This window comes from Colius striatus, chromosome 12, assembly GCF_028858725.1.
Source record: "Colius striatus isolate bColStr4 chromosome 12, bColStr4.1.hap1, whole genome shotgun sequence".
NCBI classification, from domain to species: Eukaryota; Metazoa; Chordata; class Aves; order Coliiformes; family Coliidae; genus Colius; species Colius striatus.
This window is the reverse complement of record NC_084770.1, coordinates 27,235,148-27,249,634: the sequence shown is the minus strand read 5'-3', so window position 1 is coordinate 27,249,634 and position 14,487 is coordinate 27,235,148. Positions and strand designations below refer to the sequence as shown.

Below are 14,487 nucleotides of genomic sequence, written 5' to 3'. Positions count from 1 at the left end.
AGTATTGACTTTCCTATTGCAGTTTGAAAGTAATTTGGGACTAGAGAAGATGAGTTTAGCTTTAGCAGGCAGTGCTGTGTAAAGGCTCGGGTGGAAAATGGCATGAAACACACTGCTTGGCCAAGTGACTGTCTTCATACAACCCTTACACGTTAAATATCCCCAGGGTTTCTATAAACGAGGAAGATTCAGGTACTGAACTGCTTTTAGAGGGATGAATGCTGTTAGGCCTAAAGTTAAGGTGACACTTGGACATGAGACCCTCAAACCATAGCCACTGACTGAAGAGATGGTGGCTTCCAAACCTCTCTGGCAGTTGCAGGCTGTTGTTTTCAGGAGCTCTGAGCCCTTGCAACTCCAGGAATCCAGCAGAGTTGCAGGCGTTGCCTCAAAAGGCTCAGCTTGAAAATGCCATGATGCTCCTCTGCACCCTTCCTGCAAGCTGAAAGGGTGCAGCAGCACCACGCTGCCTCAGCAGGTCTAACAGACCACAAGTGGGACTCCAGTCTCTGCAAGTCATACAGGGGCATGACCTTCAAACTCTGAGGTAGGCACAGGCTACCATGGTGAATAACTGAACTGTAACCTTGGCTTATTCTTCTAGACCAGGATTTCTATTCTAGCAATGGAAAGTCCTTCAGGGTTTATGCAATGTATCATTATCCTGCAGTATTAGTCCCTGGTGTTCAGCAAGGATCCCTAAAAGCAGTCAGCCAGTGCAGCTGTTGATGAGTAGGTAAGGTCATGAGTGACAAGAGGTAAGGCAAGGAAGAGAAGGGGGGAATAGAAGGAAGCAGACAAAGACAACAGAAAGGGAGAAGAAAATGGGACTTGAGCACTGGCCTTTGGCAGTAAGGGAAAGTGCAGCAATTCTGTACTCCACCATTTATCACAACTGGTGTCATCACTGCATGATCTTTTTCTTCCCTACAGAAATGTATTTTCTGCAGAGTGCTGTTGTAAAGTAAAAAGGCACAAGTTGCTTCTTAGAGATGCAACAGGTTCTTTGGCATTCCAGTCCAGCTGGAATGACCAGCTCAGCCTACAGGGAAGAGAAAAAGGTTTGAACACACCTGCTCCCATCTGGGCAGGCTCCTCAGCCCTTTGCAAAGGGTTTGCTAGCCATCCTTGCAGGACAGGCACAGAGCAGCAGCATACCCAAACCCAAGCTTTTGGTTTTATTTGTGTAATAGGAACATTGGTCATGCTACTGCCCCCAGGTTACTGCTGGTTATAGTCTTGCTGATGTCAGGCATCTCATCTGTTTTTGCTGAAGCTGCTTATTATTCTAGAACCAGCACATTCTGAAACAAATATTACTGGCTTAAAATGAAGAAAAGCCTTACAGGAAACTATCAGCTACTGCACAAATAAAAACCCCAACAACCCTCACCCAAACCAACCAACCACAATGCAGTGAAAGAATACAGAAAGCAGTATAACTTATGGTAAAATACTTAAACCCACAGGACAAGTCATTCACCTGCTGCACTTCATTAAGCAAAAGATATCACTGTAGTCAATTCTAACAAGATGTGACAGCATCTTGGAAGCAGAGATGGAAACCACAGGTTGAATAAGCCACAGCTGAGGAACAGAGCTTTGTTGAGTCCAGTCTGCCTAAAGCTGCCCTCAGGAAAGGACCTCCTGTTGTCTGGAGGACATTAGGTAGATGCAAGATCCCTTGACTTCCTCAGTTTTCAAAGTGTTTCTTTTCCTCAGCATTAACCAGCTGCACCCCATTTGGAGGTTTTTTGGACAGAGCTTTGGGTCGTTTCATTGGAATGCTTTTATTATTCCTCCTTTATAAAATGTAATGCAGACTGTTACCTCAGAAAGCAACAGGATAAAAACCTTTATTGTTCCACCTTTGTCAGAGTCCATTTTCTATGGATATGCATTTTTGTAACTGTAGTTTCCATGAGAAACTTCAGCTCCTTTAGAGGCTTCTTGTGGAGCAGCAAAAAGCCTTCAACACCAATTCAATCCCGTGTCTTCAAGTAATACACCAGCTCTAGGAACCTCTAGGATTAGAATCAGTTAAATCTTCCACCTCCTCCCTTTCCTGAGTTCTTTGTCCTCATTTCATGCCAAGCTTTCACCAGTGGTTCTCTGTTCTTCCATATGAGCTCATGGCCATAAGTCACATACCACCTGAGAAAGAAAATACGAGTTAAAACTAACTGCAGCTTCTCTCTGCAGCTGAGGAACAGGCTAAAGCCAAGAAACAAATGCTTAGTAGAGGAGACAAGAGAAACTGAGGCAGAAAGAACAACATTCTTGGCAAGTGGCAGGTAAGCCCCTTGTTCTCTTGGCTCCTAATAGTCCTAACTGCTTTGTGCTCTTGCTTGTCTCAATCTTGAGGATAAAATGGTTTTTGTGCCTTTAATTTCATGCTCCCATGACTTCTACTTAGAGTCATGCAAAAATGACTTCCATTTAAGAGACTGTTAAAACAGTACAATGCTGCTGCTAATCCCTACTGACAACACCAAGCAGAAGTGTTATTCTCACATGTAAATCCAACTGCCCCATAATGAACAGCCAAATTCCATTCCAAGTGATTCCTCTTCTAGAAACACCTAAATGAAGATTTCATCTAAGTGAAGCATTCTAGCTGAACCTACATTCATACAGAACTATATATGCTGATATGAATAACAAAGTAAGTGGTTAAACAAGGGAGGTTATGGTGGAGAGGAGAGGTGGGAGGAGAAGCAGTGCCTGGAAATAGGTTGAAGGTTCTCCCATGAACCTTAACCATCTGAGTCCCCAAAGGCACTGTGGCATTGGTCATCAGCCAGTGCTGGGTAAACTGGCCATTCCCTGAAATCATACAGCTGCTTTCTGAAGGGGACAGTTGTCTGTGAGGTAATGGATAGGAAATACTTCAGCCATGCAACATATGTCCTAAAGAGGGGCCTTGCTTTAGGATGAAGTAACTGAGTAAAATTTATAGGTAGAATGGAAGTAGAGACTTGTCAACTGCAGGCAGTTTTTACTGCAGCTGCTACCCTATTTTAATAATATCTGAATCTGCACTACACTGAACAAGCTCATATAGATCCATCATGGAAGAATGCAGTTCCAAATCAGCAAATGCATTTGTGATGCCAGAGCAGAGGAGGAAAGGAGACTCTGCAGCACTGCACTTACTGCCACCAAGGCCAAAAACCAGCGAGGCAAACCAGTTGGTAGACCAAAATAAAAGTGTCCTCCACCTGTTCTTTGCCTGGGCTGGTTAAATCTCAGGCAGGCTTTGAAAATGCCTACAGAAAATGTTTAAAAATGCCTTCAGCAATAAGTGTGGATGTTAAAACAACACTGCATTCAGGTAGAAGGGGGAAAAACTCATTAGGTCACATAGTTCAAGCATGGGACAATGCAGAACTGTCTCCTACAGACTGGTAACTCTGCCCAATTAGGAAGGCTCCACACAAAGACAACGCAGCAACACTGAGAAACAGCAGCAGAGGCTGCTCAAAGGAATTTGGCCTGAGCTTACACTAACTCTGTAGCTTTCCCTAAATTGGCAATTAGAGGAAAAACACTGAGGCAAAGAAATTTTCTTAGCTGTTTAATTCTAAAGTTATTTTAATTTGTCCACACTGGGTTTTGTGAGAACCTTCTCTGCCTGTGACAGTCTCCAGTGTGCTGGGCAGAGCAGGACACACAGCGAGCCCAGGTGATGGTGACAGGACAATCTGACACCTCATCTATCATCCTAAGGCAGTTCAGCTCAATTTCTTTATTTCAGCTCTATGCATCTGTTAATAGTATTTCCCACACAATTTTATGGCACTAAAAAGATAACAAAAGGTTGTCTTCAATGCTACTTAAGACAACTTCCCAGAAAAAAGCAAACACTTCAGAGAGGAGCAAAGAGGGTGGGAAAAAAATATATGGTATTAATTTAAAAGCAGAATAAACAGAAGTTAGTAGATCACAGACTTACATTCCAAAGAGAGCTCCCCCAAGATGTGCAGCGTGGTCAAAAAGTCTCCAGCCCAGAGCAAGCCCTGCAGTGTCAAATGCAATTATGGCTTTTAAAGCCTGGAAAGGGAGAGAACATGGAATAGACAGGATCAGTCACAGCAAATAGTGGTCACTGGTAACAGTTTCCTACTCTGGCACAGAGCAAAAAAATTGGGATCACAAAGCATCCTGTCAATTTAATGTCAAAGCAACCACTATATAAACCCAAAATTGTTTTACACCGACAGACTCAGCCCTTAGTTGTGCTGTGCTGTCAAAATACAGCCATGAGCAGCTCCAGAACAGTGCAGGGCAAGAATGGGTCCTTTTCACATACTCAGTCTCTTCCAATCTTAATTTATGAAGCTACACATACATTCCAAACTCAGGTCAGAAAAAGACCCCAAAGGAGGTTACTTGAAGGAGACACCACGAAATACGTAACTGCACATTCCTCTTCCCCAGTTCTGACACAGCTTAGATTTATGAGCATCTGTCCTCCCTGACACAACCCTTCAGTGGATGGGATGTGTGGGGCAGCACCCCTGTCATCATCTCTGATTGATCACATCTGTTGGAAGGCAGACAATCAGGATGCTAGTGAACAACTCCATCACCAGAAAGAGCATGAGCAGTGGTGGACACAAACCACCAGAACTCCAATCAGGCAAAATTTTACTCCATGCCTCACTCCTAAAAGAGTAACACATTTAAAGTGAGGATGAAATGTTGCTTTTAAGTAGGATTTCTTTCCTTAGGTGTGTGTGTTAGCACAGCAGCTGTACTGCTCCACTGGCTTATTTTAACAGCTGATGCCAGTATATATGAGGGAGGCTAAAGGAGCACATAAAGTTCAGAAATACAGTTGTACAGTAGGGTTAAAATTATTCCCAGGTTGAGACTGCAATAGCCAATGTTGCTCTTGTTTTACTGGTGCAACGAGCACATCTTCATGCCACTGCTCTCTGTGGCTCTAATGATGTTTCTACCCCAACCATCACTTTTAGGGAAGAGGCAGTTAGAGGGTAGCATACAAAAACCAGATCCACTCCAGCAGAAGTGCAAGAAAAACACAAGGGCTACATCTAAGAGCATGTGTTCAAATCTGTAAGCTCCACTCCTGAAAAAATACTCAATCTCATGATCTTGAAATGACAAAGCTCAACTACTTCAGGTAAAACAACTGGAACAAAGATGATTAACTTAGTAAAGCAAGTGAAGCTCTACAGGAGGAGCTTCTCTTCAGTGGGGCAGTCAACGTGATTATAAGAAGTTAATGAAATGAAAAGGGAGTCCTAGTGCTACAGGTGAAGAAAAGCCTCAATAGTTGGTCTCTAATCCCAGCAGTGTTCTCAAAAGTGCCAAAAAATGGTATCCAAAATGAGGAGGCAGGAATTTCTCCAGGGCTGGAAGGTAACAGGTGCTGCTATATAAAAGCCAAATGACCCATGAGAAAGAACAGTGTGTGTATGCACATTTCCTCAGACAGCTGAACCCGAGTCCCTCCCACCTGCCTTCACCTCTTAGTGTCAGATCTGAAACAGACCCCTGGAAGATGGAATTTTGGCTACCTCTGAATTCACTGCACACTTGGGTAATGAGGGTGCCAGGCTGCAGCAATTCAGAATTGCTCACCAGGACTTCCATGACTTGTATTCTCTTTCAAGCAAAACAAATTGAACAGCTTAGAAACACCAACCAAGGAGAGGCCACGCTCAGATACTTGGAGAGGTATGGGGATAATGTTTCCAGAGTAGGATTCCTTTGAAGTTCAAAAGCACTTACATTTCCTGCTGTAAATGTGAACATTGGAAGAAATATGATGGCTAGTTTTGCTTCTGGCATCTTTGTACACACAGCTGCAAGGACAGTCATGATAGCTCCTGACTGTAAATACATGAAAATACATGAAAGTTAGCTGAGATGTTACATAAGGGAACATGTATTTCACTGCATGTGAGCCCATTCTCCTTTCAGCTTTTATTTTTTCAGATGCAGCCCTGTGGTAAACCTCAAAGTACAAAGCACCACAGCAACATTCACAATACAAATAAACCAAGAGGCCATTATTGAATTTCAGCATCTGAAATGATAAATACTGGGACAAAGACCCACAGGTGCTCTTACACAGTTAATACCTCCCCTCCCAACCCCTCCTGATATTTAAGATCATTTATGTCCATGTGCTTTTGTCCCCCCCCAGTAAACCCTAGAAATCTAACACAGACATCTCAGATGAAGGGAATCATTCTGTAGCTTGTACTGAAACAAGGAAAGTAACAGATGGACCAGGGACAAGAAATCTGTTGTCAATGAAACAAGTAATTCCCTGGTCTGTACTAAATTGACCATGGGCTTTTGTATCCATGAAATATCTCAATGGAAAGGCTCTGAACACAGCAAACCAATGCCACGAGTGGCAATTTCAGTAGGTTCAGATCAATAAGACTAATGGAAAGTAACTTCCTCCAGACACAGTTTATTCAAGAGATAAAGGGACAACACACAGACTGCACTACCACAAATTCCAACTTCAGAACAGCCCAACAGGTATTTTTTCACTCCAATTGAAAAACAAAGAATTAGAGTTTTGGCTGTTATTGGAATTGTTTAGTGAAGTAAGTTAAGAAGCCTTCAAAACCTGGCAAAGGGCTAAAGTTCACCTCAAAGTCAGAGCAAGAGCTTTCAAATGTTCTGCTATTAAGAATACTAGTAAAGAGCAGCCAGCCAGAACAGCTCCTCAGCCTGCCTTCACACCACTTTGGTAGGAGTGCTGTCCTTTCTGTACAGCATCACATGCTGAATTTGACTGACTGATTCCAGCATCCCTTTCCAAAGCATTCTATTTTCTGTTACAGAAGACTGATATACATTTATGAAATAAGTTACAGAACTGAAGTATCTGTTCAGTGACAAGAGGTCCTGCCATGAAGTACTTCATTTACTAGCCATTAGCACCAAGTGGCATCAGTTCTGCATTGCTGCAAGAGAGAGTTAATAAAGAACAGACAAGCTCTTGCACAGGGATCACTGCCTAGTTACTTGGCTTTGGAAAACCTTCCTAGTTTCCACTCTCACAAATATCTTCTTGGCTTTTAAGCAAGTTAAAGGATACAGCAGGCTTTGAAAATGGCTTCAGAGATCATGATAAGGTACCTCACATTTTGAGATACTTACAGCTCCAAGGGATGGTTCAAACCTTCCAGTGACCATTTTAGCAACATAACTGACAAAAGTGGAGATAACCCCTAGAAAGGAAAACTGATTGTTGGAAACAATGCCAGCAGTGCATCCAAACACAGAAAGTACAACAATGTTATCTGACCATCTTCCTAAAGAAGCTGGTGTAGGTGGTCTGGGTTTTCTGGGGGGTGGTATTTTGGTTTTGTTTGGTTTAACTTGAATTCACTGTCATTTTTTTCCCATTAAACTCCCATCAGTCTCTATGAAGAGCTGTTTTGTTTTGGTGGCTAAGCATGAACTAAAACCAGATGCTTGTCACACTATTTTAAAGCCAAATATGCCAAGCCCATCAAAATTCTCTACGACAGGATGTGCTACAGTTAGTACAAAGCAATGTGTGGGACTGAACAATGGCCATCTATCATCAGACATCTATTAGCCATGCACACACTTTAGTTGCAGGATTCCATATTGATAAAGCATTTAAAATATCTATATGTAAAATTACCAGCAGAAAGATACACTGCCATGAACTGTTCACATCCCAGGAGAGAGACAATGCTGCTGGAAAAACTCCATAAAACATACATATTTGCTGCCATGTGGAATAGAGAGAAGTGACTAAATGTAGAGAGCAGCATGGGAGAACACAGGGCCTCTGCAAGAGAGAAAAACAATCCATCACTTAATGAAAATCCCACCCCCAGTGCTTTCATTTGCTTCAACTTCCATGCCACACAGACTAGAAATGCATCAGGATATACTGTAAGCTAATTATGCTCAGAATGCTATGGAGTAAAGCCAGAAATGTCTAACTCCATGCAATACCTTTTGAAAGGTAGAACATCCACCCCAGAGATACTCAACCTGTACAAACAGCTACTGTGGAAAGTCTTCAGTTACCTACTGGGGAATGTTTCATTGATCTTGTGATATGTCTCCTAAGCTTTGGGAAGGAAAACCCCAATTTGTTTATCTATGCATGTGGGGAAAGATTTGTGATATATTCTATGAGCAGCTATATAAGAAGTTCTTTGGCTACAGAGATGGACTCAGAGGAAAACTGGTTTCCTTCTCAAAAAGCTACTGGCTCTCTTCACTGAAACAGCAGCCTTGAAAAGGCAAAAAAGCCACTTGGCAGGTTTGAGGGTCAGCATTACTTAGAACAGGAGTGTCTGGGGTGATGCTCAGATCTGGTAAAAGCCATCTTTAGCACTGGAGCGTGTGGGGAATGACTGAGCTGCCACATTTTCTGTAGAAATTAAGAAGACAGCAGAAAGTGAACTCTCCTAATGCATGTTTGTCTCATGCTTTTAATCTTTCTCTGTCATAGAAATGAAAACTAATTGTCCTACCATTCCATACTAGTAACTTGCTGTCCTAAATTACCCTCTTCAAAACATTTTACACACAGTGGAAGCCAAGTTTGTTGTTTGGGTTTTTTGGGGGTCTTTTTCTTCGTTTAATGTGACCCAAAGCACAGCTTTAAAACAAGGACTCTGTCCACAACATAGAGTAGCATCTGTCTATTGACAAAAGGGCACATGCATGTGACTGATGACTGTTCCATCTGCATCTCACAGAACAGGAAAGGGAGGGGAAAGAGTCCTCTTGGAGTCTAGTTTTTGAATGGCATTACATAGTACAATTTCTTTTCCTCCTTCTCAAAGAGTGGCATGATTGCCATTCCATCCAGGACAGCAGTAAGGGTTAATATCACTGGGAGAAGTGACTTTTCACCTCTACAAAGGCAGGAGCTGCATCTCACTGAATGCAGTATAAGGCCAGATAGCAGGCAGCTGTCCAGACATGATACTGTTTAGAAAAGCACCAGTGTTTTGCAGTGTTTTTACCTCTTTTTCCCCCTCCCCCCAAACCATTTCATGCCTAGGCAGAAAAGATGTGTGTGGACATGAGTGAGATTGCCTGTGGCTGGTGGAGCTGCAAGATGAAGCCTCTGCAGTTTGATCAGAGGTGCTGCTACACCCCAATGTAGACAAGTCACCCAATTAATGTTCACTTACTGGAGGATGGATCTGAGGTGAAATATGTAAACATAATGCGTCGCATGCCAGGCAGCCTCCATAAACAGAACACGAAGACATTTGCAGCTATAATGCCTATTGAGAGGAAAAGGAAAAGTATAAAAGCAACTTATGACTGTAACACAACTTAATGCCACTGTAAAAAAGCATCCAAAAGCTTAGGAGAGTTGTACTTATTCTTCCCTGATCCATTAAAAGCAGCATCCACTTCTTAGAGAGTTTACAAAAAGCAAGGAAAAAGTATTGAAAGCTGCATTCATGTAGTGGAAAGAGTTCAGAAAGAAGACATTTAATTGCAACTGTTTTCATGTACACCGTAAGGAATGTAACAGTCCAGAAGCTCTGGCTACAAACTGAATTCCACCCTCGAACCAAGTTAAAAAGAGCCAGCTTAACAAGTCCCATTCCTTGCCTCTCCAGCTGCCTACTCCCAAGTGCCACCAGTCAGCTGCACAGTTGCACTTAACTGCACATGGAGGGCAGAAGGCTCAGGGAACCACCCACACAGCACACACTCATTCTGGGGGGAGCTTTGGTTTTGAGGGAATTGGAAAGATACTGTTTAGAGGACAAGAATAAGAAGCTGAGTTGGCACTGCTAAGGCAGAGTCACCTTGGGGAGAGAGCACATGCACAGCTGCTTATTTCACAGATGTTTATTGCAGTCTTTCTTTACATAAGAATGTAAATTATTAGAAACATAATGGTGCAAATTTTTGTCTTGTTTGAAGGGCCTTCTCTATTCTCTCCAAGCATTTAGGTGTTTAAAATGTGTTATAACAGCTAGAAACATGAAAGGGGTAAATAACTGTCATTCTTTTCCACAGCAGTACCTCTCACATAATTATTCTCTATCTGAAGTTTGCAACAAAATGTTAATAACTGTGAAAAACACTCTGATATCAAATGCTAGAATCAACATGTCAACAGGTCTCTTATTTGGACACTCCAGCCTAATTCTACTCTGTTCTTTTCTTAGAGGAAATATTTTCCCTGCATGCTCAGCCCAAGATGTTAGAGAAGTGGCAACAACTTCAATACAGTAAACCCACCCTCGCTATGGGTAAGTACCCAAACTGCTCAGAGTCTCCCAGCTAGAATTTGTATTGCCTGCAGATGAAACAGATGTTGAGGGCTTCTCTGAAGGCTACAGAATGTGAATCTTCACTGCCCCTGCCCCAACACAGCCTTTGTTCCATTGGGTTTGTACAGAAACTTCAAGGCAGTGCTTGTTAATGGAGTGGCCTGGGATGTATTGCTGCCCAAAACTTTGAGCACTTGTGCAATCTGCTCTCAGGCTGGGGGGCAGCTCTTTGAAGGGTTACTAAGTTGGCTGAAAACCTGTTTTCAAAAGGTTCCTGTGGAAAAGTAGATGACACAGAAACAGGACTGAGGTAACCTCATGCTAACAAGCTGCTGATACAGATTCAGTATATAATGAGCACAGAATGTGTAACAGTGGATGTGGCTCAGCTACTTTATCTGGATTCGAATCAAGTTCTCCCCAGTTTCTCTCCACACGTGCCACTGGTGGGGATTCCAAGGGATGCCAGGCCAACCAATCAAAACCACACCATAACCCAGCAAAGCCCACAAGATGCCATTTAACACCCATCATGCTGCAGACCACAACTGACTGTGAGAGATTCTGATTTGTGCTCATCAGTGGAATATTCACCTCTTCCTTTTGGAGCATTTGCTGCTTTTCCCAGTTCCAGAGAGAAATGTTGCTGGGAGAGGATTCTAGCTGGCCCTTCACACCCCCTCACAGGTGCACAGGATTAACACACACACACTAAAGAGTTTGTGAGAAGGAAGTGCAGCAGCAATAGCATGTGTGCAGGTGTAAGTTTCCACAGGCTTTGTGCCTAACAACCTTTAGGTGGTGTGAAAGCCATCTGCTTGACATACTGTACCTGGTGGCCATACTTCTCTTCCTGTCAATGTCTAATACTTGTAAGCTAACACAAACCTGTCACAGTCCGCTGGCCCTCGCTCAGGTTACTCCACCAGCTGTTAACCTGAAAGGGAAGGGCTGCACATCAGTGCCACTGTGGAGGATTTCCAGCTGCAGCAACACTCACGTAAGGTTCTGCCTTTTTAAGAATGCAAAGCATTGGTTTGAAATCTGTTCAGTACATTGGTTGCAAAACTTTCTTTCTGACTGGTTTGGCATTTTCCAGTTGGTATTTCCCTGCTCCAGAAGAGTTCTCTCCTTTCCATAAAGTATCCCAACATACATCAAGAGTTTCTTCAAAAAGAAAGCGCTCACATCCTTTTCCACAGCTCCCTGGGTTCCCCTCTGCTCGGACTAAACAAGAACCTTAGTCCTTAATGCTCACTTCAGCAGATCAGCCAAAGTCAGCACAAACCCTGCCTCGACTAGGCCTCACCCTGGTGCTGTCCAACATCACACCACCCACCTTTGGGAGATTCCACTTTTGTGCCAGGGTCACTTTTGCAGAGGTGGCTCATAAGGTGTGGAATCCACTCCCCCTTGCGTGCAGCTCACCCAGCCCTCCTCCAAGTTTAAAACCCCTGAAAAAGTTTATGTTGAGTGCAGTCAGCCCACAGACAAATTTCACCCCCCTCTCCCTTCCTCAGCTTTCAGAATCACTCTGGACCTGTGTTTTATTCACAGCTCAAAGACCTTCCAACCATATGGATGCAGACAGTGTCATGGAAATCACTCCAGGTTGGGGGCAGGGGGAAATAATGCTGTATGAAACAAACCATTCGCTGTTTGGTATCAAAGCAACAACTTGGTTCTATTGATTGTTTAATTCTCTGGCACAGGAAACCAAGCCTGGTGTTTTCCACACAGCTGTCCGATGTCAGAAGGCTGAACAAACACAACTTTGCTGTAAAAGAAGTAGTAGATGCCTTCAGAAGCTACTGGGGAATCCTGGGCTTTTAAAAATAGAACTTCCCAGCTGAAGATGGGGATTGGGAGCTTAAGCCTATTAACAACACAAGAGGTGGGTTAATTGTTTCTCTTTCTTTGGACAGGTAATCATCAGATCTTCCCCTTCAGCTTTTGAAGGAAAACTGAAGTATAAACCCCAAATTACTGAACACATTAAGTGGCAAGCAAAATCTCACCTGCAGTTCATATACACAGAGCGAGAGAGCACGCTGTTGTGGGCCTGTCTGGGCAGAGGCCATTCTCTTTATAGCAGCTCATACACGGTGCTGTGTTGGAGGTTTTCTGACCAAGCCAGTGCTGATATGACACTGATGTTCCAGCTCATGCTCAACAGCGCTGCTAAGGCAGTGCCCATTTCTCACTCTGCCCCTGCAGACTGGAGGTGAGCAATGAACTGCGAGGGAACAACAGCCAGGCAGATGATCCCAACTGACCAAGGAGATATTCCCTACCCTGGTACATCGAGCTCATCCATAGAGGGGAAGAGAGCGGATTTTAGGAGGTTTAGCTATCTTTTGCTCATGAACTGCCTGGGCATTGGGCTAACCATGAGATAGAGAGTGACTGCATTTGCACCATTTCTTTTGTTTTCTTCCCTCACTTATCCTTTTGCTTATTAAACACTTTTTTGGGGGGGTGTTTTCTTCTGTTCTTCCTTTCCTCTTCCCTCATCCCACTGGGGGTCTGGGGGGAGGTGAGGCAGCAGCTGTGTGGTGCTCAGCTGCTCCCCAGGGTTAAGCCACAGCACATGCTCCTTTCAAAGCACTACCACAGTGTGCACAACACACTTCACAGAACCCACTCCTCTGTGTCCTACCCAGGACCTGGTGCTTCTCCAGCTCCACTGCCCTTGCACAAGCAGAGCTGAAAAAGTAATCCAGCCTGGTCCATCACAAGCCACAGCACCAACCTCGACACAAACACAAACCATACAGGCACGTTTAGATTAAACACACCTAATTAAAACCTACAGGACCGATACTTTTGGGATGCCAACTAAACTGATCACAAGTCCTGCAGTACTTACATTGCTCCTACTGCCCAAACTCAAACGTATTGGCATGGAAATGTCAGCTCTCACAAACAAGAAGGCATGTCAGAAGCCAAAGCATCAACAAAGGGGATGGGTATGGTTCAGCATTTACAGTAGCTCCATCCTTTAAAAAGGAGCTCATGGTCACTTTTGAGGACACTCAGATGTAGCAAAAATGGTCGGGTTTTTTTTAGTATAATCAAAGAAGTATCTGTTTTAGGGATGCAAACTCCTACTACTGCCCTCTCTTCCCTGCACTTCAGGGTGAAGATGGGATAACGTCGGGTACAGCTTTTGGAGCGACAGCGTGAGTTACAGCCTTCTGCAACCGACTGTATCCATTTCTCAGGTATGAAATGCATCTATCGCCGTTTGCTGACAACGTGTTTGTCCGAGTTAGGAACAGGACAAGCGCCCATGGCACAAGCAGCGCACCGGCCGACAGAGCCCGGCTCCCGCGGGGACCCCGAGCGCGCCCGGGCCGGGCTCCGCGTACCTGCTTTCGGAAATCCCCCCTCTTCTGGGGCCGGATTTTATCCAGCCAGTCTGCCCGGGCTTCCTCGAAGTAGGTCTGGACCCGCGACTTGAGCGACTCATACTGCCAGATGGCGGCGGAGCCGAAGGCAGAGCCTGTGAACTGGGCGAGATGGGACGGTCACCGCGCGGCCAGGCCCGCCCGGGGCTGCCGCGCCTCGCCGGGGGTCTGGCGGGCTCCACTTACCCCCACGGCGAACAGCAGCGGCCTGACGAGGCGGCGCGGCGAGGGGCGGCCGGCGCGGGCGTGCGGCGGCGGCGGGCAGAGGCTGCGGCGGGCGGCGGCCGGGCCGGGCCGCGCCTCGGCGGCGGCAGCGGGCGGCTCCTCGGGCCGCGGCCGCGCCCGGCGGAAGCCTTGTCGCTGCTCCAGCAGCACCGTCAGCCTGCGAACGACAGACACGCGGACCGTCAGCACCGCCGCCGCGCCCGCCCGCCCCACACCCCGGCGCGGCCGGTACCTGTGCGGCCGCGGGCCCCAGGCGCGGGCCCAGCACCGCCACGCCATGTTGGGCGCCTCCCGCGAGCCGAGCGCTTCCGGGGCGGCCGGACGCCATCTTGCGGCCGCTCGGTGCCCGTGGGGCGGCCGCGCCGGGCTGGGCGCTGCTGGGGCTCCCCGTGCCGAGGGGCCGCTCATCCCGGGCACGGCCGGGCCCCCAGTGCCACGGGGCCCCTCATCCCGGGCACGGCCGGGCCCCCAGTGCCATGGGGCCGCCCATCCCGAGCACGGCCGGGGCTCCTCAGCCCGCGGGGCCGCCCATCCCGGGCACGGCCGGGGCTCCCAAAGCCATGGGG

At 45.8% G+C, this 14,487-nt stretch overlaps 1 protein-coding gene across 1 annotated transcript; it reads right to left on the bottom strand.

The window, feature by feature from the left end:
• Positions 1–1,765: 1,765 nt before the first annotated feature.
• PARL (presenilin associated rhomboid like) lies at positions 1,766–14,232 on the bottom strand. The gene is made up of 10 exons (XM_062005912.1): positions 14,154–14,232; positions 13,883–14,078; positions 13,658–13,798; positions 11,175–11,223; positions 9,183–9,278; positions 7,667–7,816; positions 7,153–7,223; positions 5,761–5,862; positions 3,956–4,053; positions 1,766–2,154 (listed from the first exon to the last, which is right to left on the bottom strand). Exons 1-10 carry the CDS (start codon positions 14,198–14,200, stop codon positions 2,037–2,039), a joined length of 1,068 nt encoding a protein of 355 aa, XP_061861896.1. The 5' UTR covers positions 14,201–14,232; the 3' UTR covers positions 1,766–2,036.
• Positions 14,233–14,487: the final 255 nt, after the last annotated feature.

Bases quoted from the DNA above. Each gene is read 5' to 3' on its own strand.
- PARL (XM_062005912.1), bottom strand. From the start codon at position 14,200: ATGGCGTGGCGGTGCTGGGCCCGCGCCTGGGGCCCGCGGCCGCACAG. The intron at 13,799-13,882 runs GTAAGTGGAGCC...CATCTCGCCCAG, and splicing joins CGCTGCTGTTCGCCGTGGGG to TTCACAGGCTCTGCCTTCGG. The intron at 5,863-7,152 runs GTAAGTATCTCA...ATGTATTTACAG, and splicing joins TTGAACCATCCCTTGGAGCT to TCAGGAGCTATCATGACTGT.